The sequence below is a fragment of the Streptopelia decaocto genome (assembly GCF_964273445.1).
Source record: "Streptopelia decaocto genome assembly, chromosome: 1".
Classification (NCBI taxonomy): domain Eukaryota; kingdom Metazoa; phylum Chordata; class Aves; order Columbiformes; family Columbidae; genus Streptopelia; species Streptopelia decaocto.
The window spans coordinates 17,700,116-17,716,036 of NC_138663.1; the positions used below are offsets into that span (position 1 = coordinate 17,700,116).

General features: G+C 35.1%; 1 protein-coding gene across 2 annotated transcripts in view; it reads left to right on the forward strand.

The window, feature by feature from the left end:
• The window catches only part of TBC1D22A (TBC1 domain family member 22A), a 165,135-nt gene that overhangs the window by 125,730 nt on the left and 23,484 nt on the right, over nucleotides 1-15,921 (forward strand). For both annotated transcript variants that reach the window (XM_082076234.1, XM_082076235.1), the window contains exon 12: nucleotides 2,045-2,140. In XM_082076234.1, the coding sequence (XP_081932360.1) occupies nucleotides 2,045-2,140 (96 nt within the window). The remainder of the gene's footprint in view (nucleotides 1-2,044; nucleotides 2,141-15,921) is intronic.

Sequence of the window (15,921 nt, forward strand, 5' to 3'; positions counted from 1 at the left end):
GTTAAAGGCTGCTACTTGAAAGGACATTTTGAAAAATAATGTTAAAAGTGAGAAATTGTTTGCAGATGGGTGCTGAGAAAAGGTAGACCACAAGTACTGTTTCTATACTTAATTTTAAAATATTTTAAATATTTTTTTCTCATTTTAGGGATGAAAATGTTATAGAAGATTATCAAAGGCTGAATTTAAAAAATACGGCATGTTCTGTAAATTTATTTACACAATAAATTAGGAATAGGGTTGTTTTCTTAGCATTGGCTTTCTGCATTTTCTAGAGTTATGTTTGATTATTTAAATGCTGCCACAATCGTATCTGATAAGTGGTAGCAGCACTTTGCTCACAAGTACGTCTTCCTGAGATACCATTTGATGCTTTTATATATTTTAACTTGCCATCCCAAGAGACATGCCAACACTAAAGTAAAAGGCTTGGATTTTTCAGGAGGATGGTAGTGAGTACATGATGCTGTAAATTGGACTTGACTTTAATTTTTCTGATTAAGATGAATTCTATAGAGAAGTCTTGTTAAAGTTACCATATGCTTTGTCTGTCCTGGGATTTTACAATGTTATGCAAGTGATGTTGTTCAAGAGCAGTGTTTTCCTACAGCAGGAAAAATATCACAGGATCTTAGAATCAGAATCTTCCTTTTCGCATTCCAAAGTTAACTAATTCCTGTTTCCAATTCCAACTGCACTTTTAAACTTAAAACTACCCTGTAAATAACTGGCATTATCTCTTTTCTTGATTCTTCCCGCTTTGGTGGACAGGATGATCTGTAGAGTGGGTAGTTGCCAACATGGTGTTTGTACTGCCATAGTTTGTACACTGTGCATTTCTGTCACTCAAAGGTAACGGAGAAGGAAAAGTAGGACAAGCAGAATATTTTTCCTTCTCCAATTGTGAGAGCAGTGAGGTTACTTGATTGCACTGTTAAAAATGTTATGTGGAATATTTTAAATACTGTGCTCTTCTGGTTTAAATGGCAATAATGTAGACATTTTATTATATTGTGTTTTACATAAGATATTCTTTCATTTCAGTTTCTTTGAGCAAAACGCTATATTTTTTGAAGAGTAAACTGCAGTTTTGAAGTGACCAGTAGAGAATATGAAAAAGAAATTCCTATACTTTTAAAGTAGTTCAATTAGGTCTTACAAATTATTTAGATATCAGCTTTTGAGTATCCCTACATTTGTCAGATTATGTAGCTTAGTTTTATTATTATTATTATTTTTAAATGTTATTTTAATTAGATTTTGCATAGAACTAGTTCACAGCCATCACATTGATAATTAAATATCAATTATTTTTTCAGTTCTCAGTGGTATAGAAAATAGAATCTAAATTAATTTGGTAATAGAGGAAAACTCAGTGAAGTCTTTTAAAAGTAGGAACACGAATTTTTCTAAACTCTTAGGTGTGCATGTAAAATCTTAATTTCTAGAGGGAGTTTTATAAAGTGACTGAATCTGCTGACTTGAACTAGAACAGAAAGCTGCAGATCTGAATACAAATCTGAGTTGTAAATGTTTGTGTTACAAGTAAATAATTTTCCTTTAGTAAAAAACATTAAATCAGTCAAATATAGACCAAATTGTATATTTTAAAAATTCTTAATCATTTCCTGTAGCAGAATTTATAGTGAAAAAGCTACTAGTATCAAATAAAACTACATATGCTTCATCTCCATTATTAATATTGGAGATGAAGCATGTGTTCACGCCGCAGTACTGAGCGAGACAACACAGTATTTCATTGCAGATATAAGCTAATGGATAACATCAGAAATGTAAGAAACGCATCTGTAAAGAATGAATTCAGATATGAGAAATGCATATCACACCTTAATTGCTTTTACGGATACTGGGAATGAATAGGTTTGCCATAGTTTAAATGCATACATGTTTGTGATAACGAAGGGATAGACATTTAGCTGACACTTGTAGTTAGTAGCAAATGCCACAAAATTGTACTTGGGGTGTATGGTGATCAAAAGTATTATTTGTCTATTGAAATGATGATTTATTTTTATTTTTCTAGTCTGAACCAGAGGGTTTTTCTCACTTCCACTTGTACGTCTGTGCTGCCTTCCTTGTCAGGTGGAGGAAAGAGATCCTGGAAGAGAAAGATTTTCAAGTAAGTGAAGGGGATATGTTTCAAGCACAGAGTGGTATTTATTAAATAACGCTTCCTAGTGTTACCTGGGGATGAGTTTATGACAAAATAGTAGCAGCTGCAGCAAGACTGATGGTGTCTGACTGACTGTTAGAGTTGCTACAGAACTGTTAGATCTGAAGTGATGGACTATAAGCAGTAGGAGATGTATTTTCTTTGTCCACTCTGGGAAAAAAATGCTGTTTTCACAGAAACAGACTTTGAGAAGATGATTTCAGGAGATGTTGTTACAAGTAAAGCCTTGGTATTTCACAAAACAATTTTCTGAGAAGGGAGCTGGGTTTTTTAAAATCTTAAATGCATCACTGGCATTATTTATTTATAATTTCTCCTCTGTATATAGAACAGTACATTCTAACAAGGGGCTTTTCATTCTTCCAAAAAAAGCTAAGCAAGCAGTCTTTTAAAATAAGGAGGCTGGTTTTCAGTGGGAAATAAAAGGACTGTAAGAGTAATTATTTCAGGTGTCCCTACATTTCAAAACCTTTTTCCAGCAAACAGCTTATCAGGAAATTGTTTGTAATTGGATTTGTATATGGTAAATTGGAGAATCGTTGCATACCCCTATAGAAATTCAGTTTTATTTGTGAATTGGTGGCAGTTCGCTTTCATAGAAACATTTTATATTGAATTTTACCCTGTGATGCACATGCAATGCCTGAGAGGCTTTAAGGTCCTGTTTACAGGCTGTCCGTGAACAAACCGCGCTGCAGCGCCGCACCAGCGCCCGCCCGGGGGAAATGGCCCCTTACCAGCTTGTTTTCTCTGCAGCTGACTGAACTCTGTTGCCCTGTACAAATGAACCATTGTGTAAATTTGGGTGTCACTTCAATCTGTTTTATCTTTCTTCATAAAGCAATTTATCCAGAGCGCTTTAACTGTCGTTGCCTATTTTTGCAATAAATAAATGCCTAAGGGCACAACATAACTAATTTATACTGCCTTCTAACACTGTCAGATTTTCTCCATTTATAGTATTTTGTCAAAAACAACCTTAATGTTGGCAGCCATGCCTCTCAACTACGATTGTTCACTGTTAATCCTCCCTATTAAAATTTTCCCGTTGATTTCCTGCAACAATGTTCATAAGAGTTTTCCCCTCTCTACTGAAACTGCTACAACGTTTAAGCCATTATCTCAGGGTGTAGTACTATGAAGATCTGATTCACTTACATATGTTCAGATTTGTTTACTTATTTAATAATTATTTATTTACGGTTTAATTTCTTCATAGGCTATTCACACTGGACTATATAAAACATATAAATCAGGAGCATGCTGGAACACATTTATCAGACTGCTTTAGATTGCTTAGCATATAGAAATGCATTTAGCAATTTTGAGGTTCTGTAGACTAGTGCTAGTTTTACCTCTACCATGTGTTATCACTAAAAGGCTTGGCCTTCTTTATTGTGTAACATGACCTTTTAAAATGACTGTAATAAAGTGTTATCAATGTTCCAAATTATACTTCTCTCCCACAGGCAAGAATAAAATCCATTATTCTTCCGCTTTGTTAATAATAGCTGTAGACAGTTGCCTAGTCTTCAAAGTAGTAGCTCAAGTAATAGGCATTTAAACTACCTTGGAAAATTGGGAGACTCAGTGTGTGCTGTTGAAGTACTCTGATTGCACTGAATACACATTATTTTGAAGTCATAGTAATAGTACATTTTGTACTGAAATTTTGTGTTCTGTAGACTACATCAAGAATCATCAAAACGTGCATCCAGTCGCTTCTCTTGCACATATTGTGCTTTGTTTTTCTGCGTATGACATAGATGAGGCAAGTCTCTCCTAACTGGCAGTTGGAGGGTCTGGTTCTTTAGTACTAGCTGTGAAAACTCAAGCTTTTCTCTTACGTGCCTCTTTGAACAGAATTAAAAATCTCACAGGATTTTTAAGGCAGAATAACCTTTCTCGTAAGGCAGAGTAACCTTTCTAGCGAGCTTTGATCCCTTTTTGAAATTTGCTATGTAATGCAATGAGCTATGCCTTGCAATGCTATGTAATGAGGGCAAAAATTATTAAATGCAATTTTAGAATTTCCCGGGGTCACTTTTTGATAGCAGTGAAACTCTACTGATATCGTTTCAGATAGACATTTTAAATATTTTATGCCTATGTATAACATGAAGGTTAATTTTGCTGAAAAGAATGATAGTGTTTTAGTTAGAGGTTGTTATTCTCTCATGGTTTTCACCTTGAGAGAGAGTCCACTTTACCCACATAGGATGCTGCACAAATCCAAGTACAGAAAGCTAGTTTGGGCAACTCTGTAGCTCTATTCATGCTTCAGATCAGCAGTTTTTGCTTCACACGCTGAGGGACAGAGAACTCAATGAGTAGACAGTAAATAGAAGACCTTTTAATCCTGGCTCAGTTTTCCCTTTTTAATCAATGTGATGTTTTATAGGATCAAATGGATTTTTCTTGGCTTATGATATTTCTGTTGATGGTTCTGTGTTAATTCATGGGTTCCATACTACTGTCAGATTTTAAAAAAAGGTAGTAAGTTTAATATAGATAAAAATAAAATGTTGTGGGGTTTTTTAATATGATAAAGTATGACTTGCAATATTAATGCAAAATGTGAAATTCATTTAATTTCTGTCTAAGCTTAAGTAATTAAAGACGCAAGTGATGAAGAGCTTTCTATTCATCAGCATGTCTTAAACTTTGACTTATTGTTATTAATTTTCCTAACTATAGCCATAATTCTAAATTTCTCCTGAATTCTTGGGAGATGTGAATGGTTGATGCTGTTCAGTAGTAAAATATTCAAACATGGGTTTGAGCATATTTAGAATTAAAATACCAACGGAAAATGTGTGTTGAGTTAATGGTGTTGCGTACCGGATGTCTGAAAGATTGGCAAAGAAACAGGACTTCAGGGACTAGATTCAGCTGTGAAACAGAATATAAGTTAATGTTGGCCTGATACTGGTTTGACTGCTAGATGTTAGAGATTTAGTGTAAATTTTCAGTTTAAGTTAGTTATCACTTTGTTGACATAGCTGAGCTATAAAAATATATTCAATATGTTGTGGTAAGGAAGCTGTCTTGCAGATTTTTTTTCTTTTTCATGATTTTAAGATACAGGCTTTTCTGTCTGTCTAACAGACATTTTCACCCATGTGTCATCAACCCACATCTTTATTACTGCAATATCCTTTTCTTTGGCTTTGACAAATGCGTTTTTGGTTCATTTATATTCACCCAGACTGCAGTGAAGCTGTAAAGATCATTTTTCAGTCCATCATTTCTTCTTGCTTTGCATCTTCTTTAGTTCCCTTTCCTTTATAGCAGCAAGCAAAACTTAGATGCTTCCTCTTTTGAGGCCTTTAATGGACTAATCCCGACACCTTTCATGTCATCTCATACTCAGTATTGAGATGCCGGTTCATCAGCCAGTGGTGACAGCCTCATCTCGCACTTGTGCTTGCATCGAAGTGTCTGTGCCAGCTCCCAGGTTGACTGTCTTATTTAAATGGAGAACCTAATGCAGATACTCAGTTGCTTTCTCTCTGAATCCTTATGTAAGTTCTGTTTTTCTGCAATACTCAGAATAGATTTGACAGGTAGGTTTGAGTCTGTTAATAGCACTAAAATTCACATTGACTGATTTTGCGTTGGTTCTTTTTACTTTCCTGTGAATTCGTTGGATCTTGGTTTGTACTTATAAAACAAGATTTTATAGCTATAAAATCTTCAGAGTCATGACTGTCCTTTATTCTGATATATATAATCTTTAAAATAAAGATTCTTCAATGATTATTTTATATAAATACTAGTGAGAGAACCATATTGACCTTATGACCAAAATGAATGTGTGCACAATTGTCTGTCCTATTAAAATTCAGGTAAATGCGCTTAATTTTTTCAAATGTTTCATTATGGTGAAGTATTACAAGGTAATGCTAGTTCAAATCATACAGTGAACCACCATCTTCTTACGTCATATGATTAATAAAATTCTAAGGAAATCAAGGTTGTTATTACTTACGTAAATGTTCATGCCTTTTGAAGTTGTTGTCTCTTAGATTAAATCTTGGGTTACGTATATATTTTAAGAAGGATGCCTGTTTCAGAGCATAGTGAAACATTTCACATTACCTACATTTGAATGAAAGTCAGATGCAGGGTGACTTTGAAGTGCACCTTTAGCTTAGTGATGGAGTGAGCGTTGTCAACACCTTTTGTTTGTTTTACCTTTCCTTTCCTCTATAATAATTACATAATTAGAATCGGTGCAGGGTTTAAAGGTTCCCTGCTACTTACCACTCTTCCTAAATCTCGGCTCACTTGAATAGTTTGCCTCCTCCATAAGAGCAGAGAAGGCCCAGGTTAATATCTTCTGATTTATGGTAAGCATACACTGCTGATATTTCAAGTCTCATTTAGCACATGACCTTGCCCTTATAGTAATTTTCCTCACATTTGTCAGCATTTTTGGTGTGTGAAAGCAGTTGTTACATCCGGTGGTCTTTTTTTCTGCCTGTTAGATTCCAAAATTCCTGAAGCTTTATGTTATTCCCTGAAACAGAGGAATAATGCTCTATTTTTATGAGTGAACTGTTGGCATCTAAAAATTACTGGCTTGTATTACTTAAAAACAAATGCACCCGCCCCTCCCCCCCAAAAAACAAACAAACCCACAAAAATACACACACAAAAAGGAACAAAACCCCAAAACAAACAAATAAAACCACGAACAACAAAACACAAAAAACCCACCGCACACACATACAACAACAAAAAAAGAAACAAAAAAATCCCCCAAAACCAAGACCAGATTCTCTTTCTTGCAGAGAATTTCATACCTAAATGAAATTATACTAATATTAAACAAGAAATATGAAGTAATCAGAGCAGTTTAAAAATAGAGCTATTGAAAATGCTTGTTTTTCTTCACTAGAAGAAAACAACATGTAAGTGGTGAGTGTATTGCCTCCTTATTTAATTCTTGGACATGTCTGCCAGTTTTCTTCATTGCGGTATTATAGACTTTGTATACATTCACAAAGGGGTCTTTAGCTTGTTTTGTCAGCATTTGGACTGTTACATTTATTATGGGTGTATTTTTTTTTATTTCACTTTTCACATGGACTAATATTTCTATTAGAGTAGATTCTTGTATTTGAGCTAAAATCACTTGAAAGAGTAGGTTTCAAAGAAAGACAAATCTGATTCTATACACCTGTCATAGTGTGTATTTGCAACAGCTACACAAGTTAAATCATGCAACTTTGCACCCTAAAAATGGGATTAGTAGGATGTTACAGAGGCAATGGAATAACAAGATGCTTTGAAGACAAATTTAATTCGGAGTGCTGTCTGCACTAAGAGGGTTTAGTTTAAAAAGTTTAATATCAGTAACCTTCCTAGTGATTACTACAGAAAGATGTAATATATCAGAAATATTATTTTATTAATATACCACCTATTTATGCTCAACTAGAGTAATATGGGTCTCCTTTAATATTTTGTGATCTTGTTCCTAGTTTATGATGTGAGTTTTTAAATAGTTCCTTTTTCCCTGCTCCTTGCAGGGGGTTGGACTAGATGACCTTTGAAGGTCCCTTCCAACCCAAACCATTCTATGATTCCATGATTCTCCATTAAAGTACAGGACTTCTTACTTTGTATGATACAAGGCATAACTAGTAAATATGTTTTAAATTTTGCTTTTTGGTGCATACTGTGGTAGAAATTTAGTTCCTATTGCTACTGAAGTAGAATAAATGTTTCTCAAAAAAAAAAAGAAAAAAAAAAGTAGTGATTCTGAACAGATCAGTCTTCTGAACAGAGGAAGGTTTACCTACCCCTCTTCTCTGTGAGATCTGTGATTAGATGGTTTTGTGGTTCTGGATCCTGCATCATCACTCTTCCATGCATGGAAACTAACAGTGTCTTTTCTGTGATCGTACCAAAACCTGTAAAGAGTTAAGGACTCTGAATGTGGAAATCTTTCTAACCCTAAAGAGCCTGACTACTAGCACTGCTGTCATTTTATTCCCTGCTGTGAGCACTTTTGGAAGGCATTCAATATATTGTCTTGTGTTGCAAAAAACTGGAAGCTCTGCTCCTTTAGACTTTGAACATCGTAGCCCACAATCTAAAGAGGTTGTTCCTTAATTTCTGAGTACTGGTAGTAAATGACTGGAAGTTAGGACCGTTAAGTCATTTCTGTTCAGAAGAGCCAACTTAAAATAATAACGTTACTGACATCATTTTTGCATGCAAAGACCTTAATCAACAAAGAATGAGGTGACTGGTGAAAGCTGTATCTAAATACAGTTTTATAGAGGAAACACATCAGGTGTCCATTGATCCTGACTTCAGCTATTACAGTCTCAAATTTAACTGTGCTGCTAACAAGCCTACTCAGTCAACAGTGTCTGTGTCTTTTGATTATAATTAATATATTGACTTGGTCTCCACATTTAAGTATATTGCAAATTAAACAGAGAGACATTTTATAATACAGTCTTAGAAATGAAAGTTCTGTCCCATATGAATTATTATCCCAAATTTTTAATACTAAACTAAAATATAATGGATGGAACTGTATACACCTGGAATATTGTGTGCAGTTCTGGGCCCCTCAGTTCAAGAAGGACAGGGAACTGCTGGAGAGAGTCCAGCACAGGGCAACAAAGATGATGAAGGGAGTGGAGCATCTCCCTTATGAGGAAAGGCTGAGGGAGCTGGGTCTCTTTAGCTTGGAGGAGACTGAGGGGTGACCTCATTAAGGTCTGTGAATATGTAAAAGGTGAGTGTCGCAAGGATGGTGCCAGGCTCTTCTTGGTGACAACCAATGATATGACAAGGGGTAATGAATGGGTTCAAACTGGAACACAAGAGGTTCCACTTAAATTTGAGAAGAAACTTCTTCTCAGTAAGGGTAACAGAACACTGGAACAGGCTGCCCAGGGGGATTGTGGGGTCTTCTACTCTGGAGACATTCAAAACCCGCCTGGCCGCCTTCCTGTGTAACCTCATCTGGGTGTTCCTGCTCCGGCAGGGGGATTGGACTGGATGGTCTTTCAAGGTCCCTTCCAAACCCTAACATTCTCCAATTCTGTGTGATTCTGTATGTTATCATTTTATTAACTTTGAGAAACCAGTGGGGCTTTCCTTGTACCAGGAGGAGTTGTTGCCCTCTGTCTAGAAAGTTAGTGGAAGATTCTGACCAGTTTCTATAGTACAATAAAAATGGTTTGAGAAGCATGAAAAAAGTAATAAAACTTTTGATACAAACCTTTCTTATCTCTGGAACTTTACTGTGACTGTTTGTGATCATATTACTACTGATGGGACAGTACTTTGGTTTTTCCTTAAAACTTTGTCTGTAAATGTGCAAAGCTGAGAATAGAAATCATAACAAATCAAAACAAGAGCACTTTTGATTAACACTTTATTCACCTAGCAATGTGCATATTTTTAGACCTAAATTCACGTCTTTTTCTTTCTTTTGCTTGAGTTTATAGACCAAAAGTTCATAGTAATAATACATTACTCATGCCTGACATTTTAAAAATAATATTTAACTTCAGTAGTACGCACAAGCGTTGGATTTTGTATCTGAATTTGAAATCTACACACCTGTTTTTTGCCCTTTGTTCATCTTGCTCCCTCTCCCAGAAGTCATAGTTATTTTTCAGAAATATTTGAAACACTTGTACATAGTCAAATTGCAAGTTACAGTACTTTGATATTGAATGTGCAGGACCTTGCACTTGGCCTTGTTGAACTCCATGAGGTTTGCACGGACCCACTTCTCAAGCCTGTCAAGGTCCCTCCGGATGACGTCCCTTCCCTCCAGTGTGTCGATCACACCACACAACTTGGTGTCATCGGCAGGCTCGCTGAGGGTGCGCTCAGTGCCACTGTCCATGTCTCTGACAAAGATGTTAAACAACTCTGGTCCCTATACCAACCCAAGGAATACCACTTGTTACGGGTCTCCACTTGGACATTGAGTTGTTGACTACAGCTCTTTGAGTGCAACCGTCTAGCCAATTCCTTATGCACCAAGTGGTCCATCTATCAGATACATGTCTCTCCAATCTGGAGACAAGGATGATGTGTGGAAAAGTGTCAAATGTTTTGCACAAGTCATGTAGGAGCCAGTGAAAACGAAGCTTTGCTCTCTCCAAAGTGATTTAGCAAAAATAGGAGTCCTTGGGTGGTAGATATAACTGTTTATGGAAACAGGTAAATACATAGTGACTGCAACCATGACTTACCTTGTGATATCTGTCTAGTTTTTAATAGACCCATCTTCTACTCTATAGAATATTGTTTCTAAAAACATTCATTTATACTGAAATAGGATTGACAAAACAGAAATTTTCAAAATCCCTGCTGAAGGAGATTAGGTCTGCAGGGCAAGGATGCTATATCAGTAGGACTTCTCTGGGGAATGCAGCATGAGAACTAGAAAGGTGAAACCTTGATGATAAGAAACAGGACAGGGATCTTCAGGTTTTTATAGTAAGTAGAATAAATGTTTTCATATATTTTTAAAATTTTTTTATAGTATTTGTATCTGCATTGTTTATTATGAGCATAGATATTTAGAAACTTTCTCTTCATTTTTTACCTTAATCTATTTAAAGTGTAATTGCAAGTCATATGACTGTTACCAAGTCATTTATTACTCAGCAGTTTGGCAAATCTGAAAATCAAGGTACTGTGACGTAACAAGTGCCTCTTTCCCCAGCACATTAGTTGAGAAGGTCTAGAAGGGAACAAGGCGCATCACCGTAAAAGCTGTAGTGGCCACTTCTAGAGGGAACGTGTAAGAGGTAGGAGGATGCAAAGGATTGGTTTTTGGTGACTGACAGCTGCCTTTTCTTGCAAGTAGGTAGGAAGTGTGCCTGAAGAGCAAGGGTCTTAAGAAATCTTACGTTACTCATCAGAGCAGTTTAGAGACATATTTTGATTCCACTGGTTTTTTTTAATTCGTATATTAGACTGTTACTTTTTTATTACTAGTAGCTAAGTTTAAAACTGTGTATAACATGCTAATGCCTCTCTGAGATAATGCAATAATTTGTAAAGATTTCAGTGTAACTAATATGTGAATATACAGGGAAGTAAATAATTTGTACTTGAGTGTAGAACACTTCTACATTTTCTTACTATTAAAATAAATCTTAAGAAGAGATACAGTCATTTATAATCCTGAATACTTTGTTTTTTCTCCATGTAAATGTTCATGCCTTTTGAAAAGTTTCATTTAGACAGTGTTTTTCTCCAGTTAGTTCCAAATTAAGTTACTTCTAGAATAGTTTGCTTTTGTGATAGTCAGGGAATATGTTGGAATTGTAGAGGCATCAAATTAAAAAGTTTGAATGTGAGCACTGAATGTGCAGTTTCGTACTAGGATTTCATGTGCAATATACTGTAACTCATTAACTTCTACTCTTTTCATGCAGAGCAAAATCTTTGACAACAGATGTAGTGGAAGTAACAGCTGATGTTGTAATACCCTGTACTGGTAGGACTGAGTTGTAACTACTGTTTTTCTGTGTTCTTCAGAAAGAACAAGGCAACTATATGACACAATTAGCAGTCATTTGTATTTGCTAAATCAATTATATGTGATATTAGCTAATATTTATTTTCCCTATTTTTCAAATATTAATCTGTTAAGTAACAAAAGAAAGATGTTAACTAGATCCATAGTTCAGTACAAATATTGTATGTAGATGTGATTCATGTTACGGAGACCAGTTAGATTGAAAATGGGTTATGTTATGTAGTTAGGCTTAAGGTTTAATGAAATAAAGCCAATCCTGTAAGCCAGGTCTAAATTAGAAATTAAGTCACTTTAAATTACGTTTGTAGTCAGTGGAAAGACTTGAGTGTGAATCAGTCACTTCTGATGTCACCCTACCCACTGCAAATATTTATTTCACCTCTATTAATTACAAAGGATCATGGCACTGGCAGAAATTAGAATTAAACTGTTAAATACCTACATTTAGTGGTCTGAATGTTGAAGATTCCATGAAGGCTTCCTTGAAGATTTGAATGTCTCTTCATAAACCCAAATACCATTCCTTGTACTGCTACCAGAGACCTGGTCAGTCAGGAGGAGGCAGGGAAGCTCTGAAGATCCGGGAGCAAATCCAGTGGGGACTGCTGAATGGAGGGAGAGGGACATTGAACAGAATTCCACTTGTAAAAATGCTGTTCTATGGAGGAAAAACTGTGGAGCACAGTGTTTATACAACTCGTATTGCTTCAAAAATACCTTTAAATTCCGAATGTTTTCATGGGAAGGAGAAGGTATGTGTTTCTGTAGCATACATCCCTTCTTGAAGGCTGAGTTACTTGGCTATGGGAGAGTCCCGAGCTCTCCAGCTTTGTGTGCAGCTCTGTTTTTTCATTATTATTGTTTAAGTTTAAGGAATTTAGTATTATAGCTTTGAATACAATATGGTTTTGATGGAAGACACATCCATGTGGTAGTAATAGGAAGATGATTTTCAAATGTACAAACAATAAGATACCTATTTTCTACTTCTGAACATGTTAAATTTTTTAACTCTTGTTTAGTAATGAAATTTATCCCTTTACTGTAACTGAGGGAACCTAGAGTGCATTTTTGTTCTATTTATAGTTATTCTGTTAAATCTTACTATGCATTCTGCATACTCTTGCCAATAACTGATTTAATGTATTTTATTGAATTGGTTTAAACCTTTCCATTACTACCAGTTTTGTATAGTGACTAATTAAGAGAGCAACCTAAAAAGAATATTACCAACAAATCACTTGGTCCCTGACTATCCACCATAATAGTCTGTTCAGAATCAGAGTTTCTTGAAGAAGGAAATATAAAGGATTACAAAAAAACAGAGAGCATGGAGAGTTACCTGAATATAGAACTTCAGAGATCATTCCAGTAACAATGGCATAGTATAATTTCTTTCTCGCACTCTGTGTACCACAAAAACTGTAGGATCCTAACACTTTAATCTTGTAAAGCTGACTACATAGTATTGCATATCTGCAGAGTTTCTGCAGTTTACCAAAAATCTTTAATTCATTATGCTCCCTGAAAATTGTGTATTTTGAATGTGATTAGATTGATCTCATTAACCTTACAGTGCCATTGGTCAGCTTTTCCTATTTGCCTCAGGAATTAATTCTCAATTTTTTAATGGAAACTGCTTAGTGAAATTCATGCTAAGTGAAGTACTTTTTTTCTCTATTGTTTTCATTAATGTTGTTTTAATTGCAGGAACATGTTTAATATGGCTTTATGTCCCTTACTTGATTGTTTTTGTTGAAGGTTGTCCTTGCAGAATGAACTGACACCCAATAAACAGGCCCAGATCTAGCAAAAAAAAAAGAATAAAAAATGCAACTTTTGGAGTGAATGAGACTGACTTGGACTGAATGTGGTGTAATCGTTGTTTTAAAGGAGGTTTCTTTATGAACAGTGTTATAGAAAACTAGTTATTGGGTCTATATATTCTGATGAGTTCCTAAAGCATTCACGCATAAGATATTTAATGATAAATAACAACATTTTCCTAAAATGAAGAGCAGTGCTTGGATATTTTTTTTTCCAAGTCTATATGTTCCGAAAGTCTAGAAGGGTCAAAATGGTAGCGGTTAACTGATGCTGGATTTTGTAGCATATTGTGCTGCTCTTGTTGGCGTGAACTACAAAACAGAAATGATCCAAGTGTCACTTACTGGACTTATGACAACCGAATAAAGTGACTTCTTCAATCGCTTTACCAGTATTTAATAGAAACTCTCTAAGTTTCTCTCTTGGTCACTATATCTAATTTTAATCTATGCTTCTCAATAAAAGACTCAGAAGGTATTACAACAAGTAAGATGAAATTCTGTAATGGTTATTTTACAACAGTGTAGCAGACATTGCAAGTAACTTATTGTCATCCATCTAACTGAGATCAGAAAATAATTTCACAGTGCTGTTTCTATTATAGGTTACATGTTTTATTATTTTTGTGTGTGTGTGTGTGTTGGCTTTTTTTATACAGAACTGTAGATGTTGCAGCTGATAACACCCCTATGTATTTTATGTTACTCCACATCATTGAGATATTACACAGGGTGATGATAGTTTTTTTTTTTTTTTAAAAGACAACAACAAACTAAGAAAGTTCTTTCCAAGATACAGAGGATCTGCAGTTTTGTTATGTTTATCTACAGAACATACTGGGTGAAATGCCTTAGCAAATCTGTAGTGTTCAGAGAAACGCATATAATTAATGCTTCTAAGTGTGCATAATGAATCCAAATTCATGAAAATATTATATTGTCCTAGAATTTGTAAATCAGTAGCTTAATCAAAATCAAGTTGGTAAGAAACCTTCCCCCCCTGCCCCTTCCTCTTTAAGAAATAATCAAACACAGAGGGGGAAAAACCTGTTCAATGTCAGAGGGGTCTTGACAGTCTCTAACAAAACTAGTCATTGTGTCAATAAGTTTGTTTAAATCACTTTTGCTGAACTTTAAAAATTATGCTTCAGGCAGTTTTGTAATTACATATAAGTGAGAAGCTGGAATGGTTAAGTAGTTCTGATAGCATCTGAAAATGACATTGGATGTCAGAATTGAAATAGAATTCTATTTCATTATTCTAGAAAAAAAGAATGAGATTAAAGGGATATACATAAAATACAATGGGCATGAAGAATATAATTTGTCTAATAAGCCTTTGAGAAAGATGCAAGGATAAGGACTGATTTTTCTTCACTTATCCATAAAGTAGTTCCTTGATAGCTGTTTAGGTCTTTGGATGGCTTTAAGTGAACCAGAGTCATAATTCAGTTTTGACTTCAGTTGAGCTATTTGACAAATTCAACTCACCATTTTTTTGTAAATGCAACTGTTGAAGAGTTAAATTGCACACAGAGAGAAAAATGCATAGTCTTTTGAGTACTTTGAGTAGGGCCTCAGGGACCCGGAGCCATGCTGCTGTTACATAAATACAGTCATACTTCTTTTCAAAGTATATTCACTTGGGCACATTAAGAACCAATATAAGCTCAATAAATAGGCTTCAAAACCAAAAAATGTTTTCAAATATGTAGAGCAATTCAAGTATACTTTGCAGAGCATTTTTACCAAAATGTGAAGGTTTTACTCTCTCTGTTTTATAGTTGAAACTAATACATATCATTGTTAATATCACATAATAAGATCCTGGCAGAAAATGAGATAAAAAGCTGAGCTGAGGTTCTTACATCCATATTCTGGTACCATCCCTGCTTTTAAAAAGGGGTGTTTCATTCTGGGTGTGCTGCTGTTAACTGATCTTAAGGAGGAACAGAAAATTAAATTGCAACCAGAAGTTTTAGGACTGGCACAACCAAAACCCAACCAAAAACCTTCAAAGCAGAAAAGGCCACCTATGCTATGTTAGGTAAAATCAAACTAACAAACTGTGCTTTTTAATGTATTCATGTATATACCTTCCAAATACAATTTGTGCATTGAAACAGCACATAATGTGGAAATTTCCATGACATTTGAATTATCACTTTTTAACAGAACAGTACACTTATTGGAACTGGAGGGGATTTTTGATTCTTGCAAATTACATTGGATGTTCTTATCAGTCCAGATTTCATTTTGGCTACATTACAATCATGCTGTATCTTGAGTGGTTTCATCAAATTATGTATTTTCTCGGAGTAAACATTGAGTTTGTCTAAATTGCAGAATTATCCTATTTTGTCTTC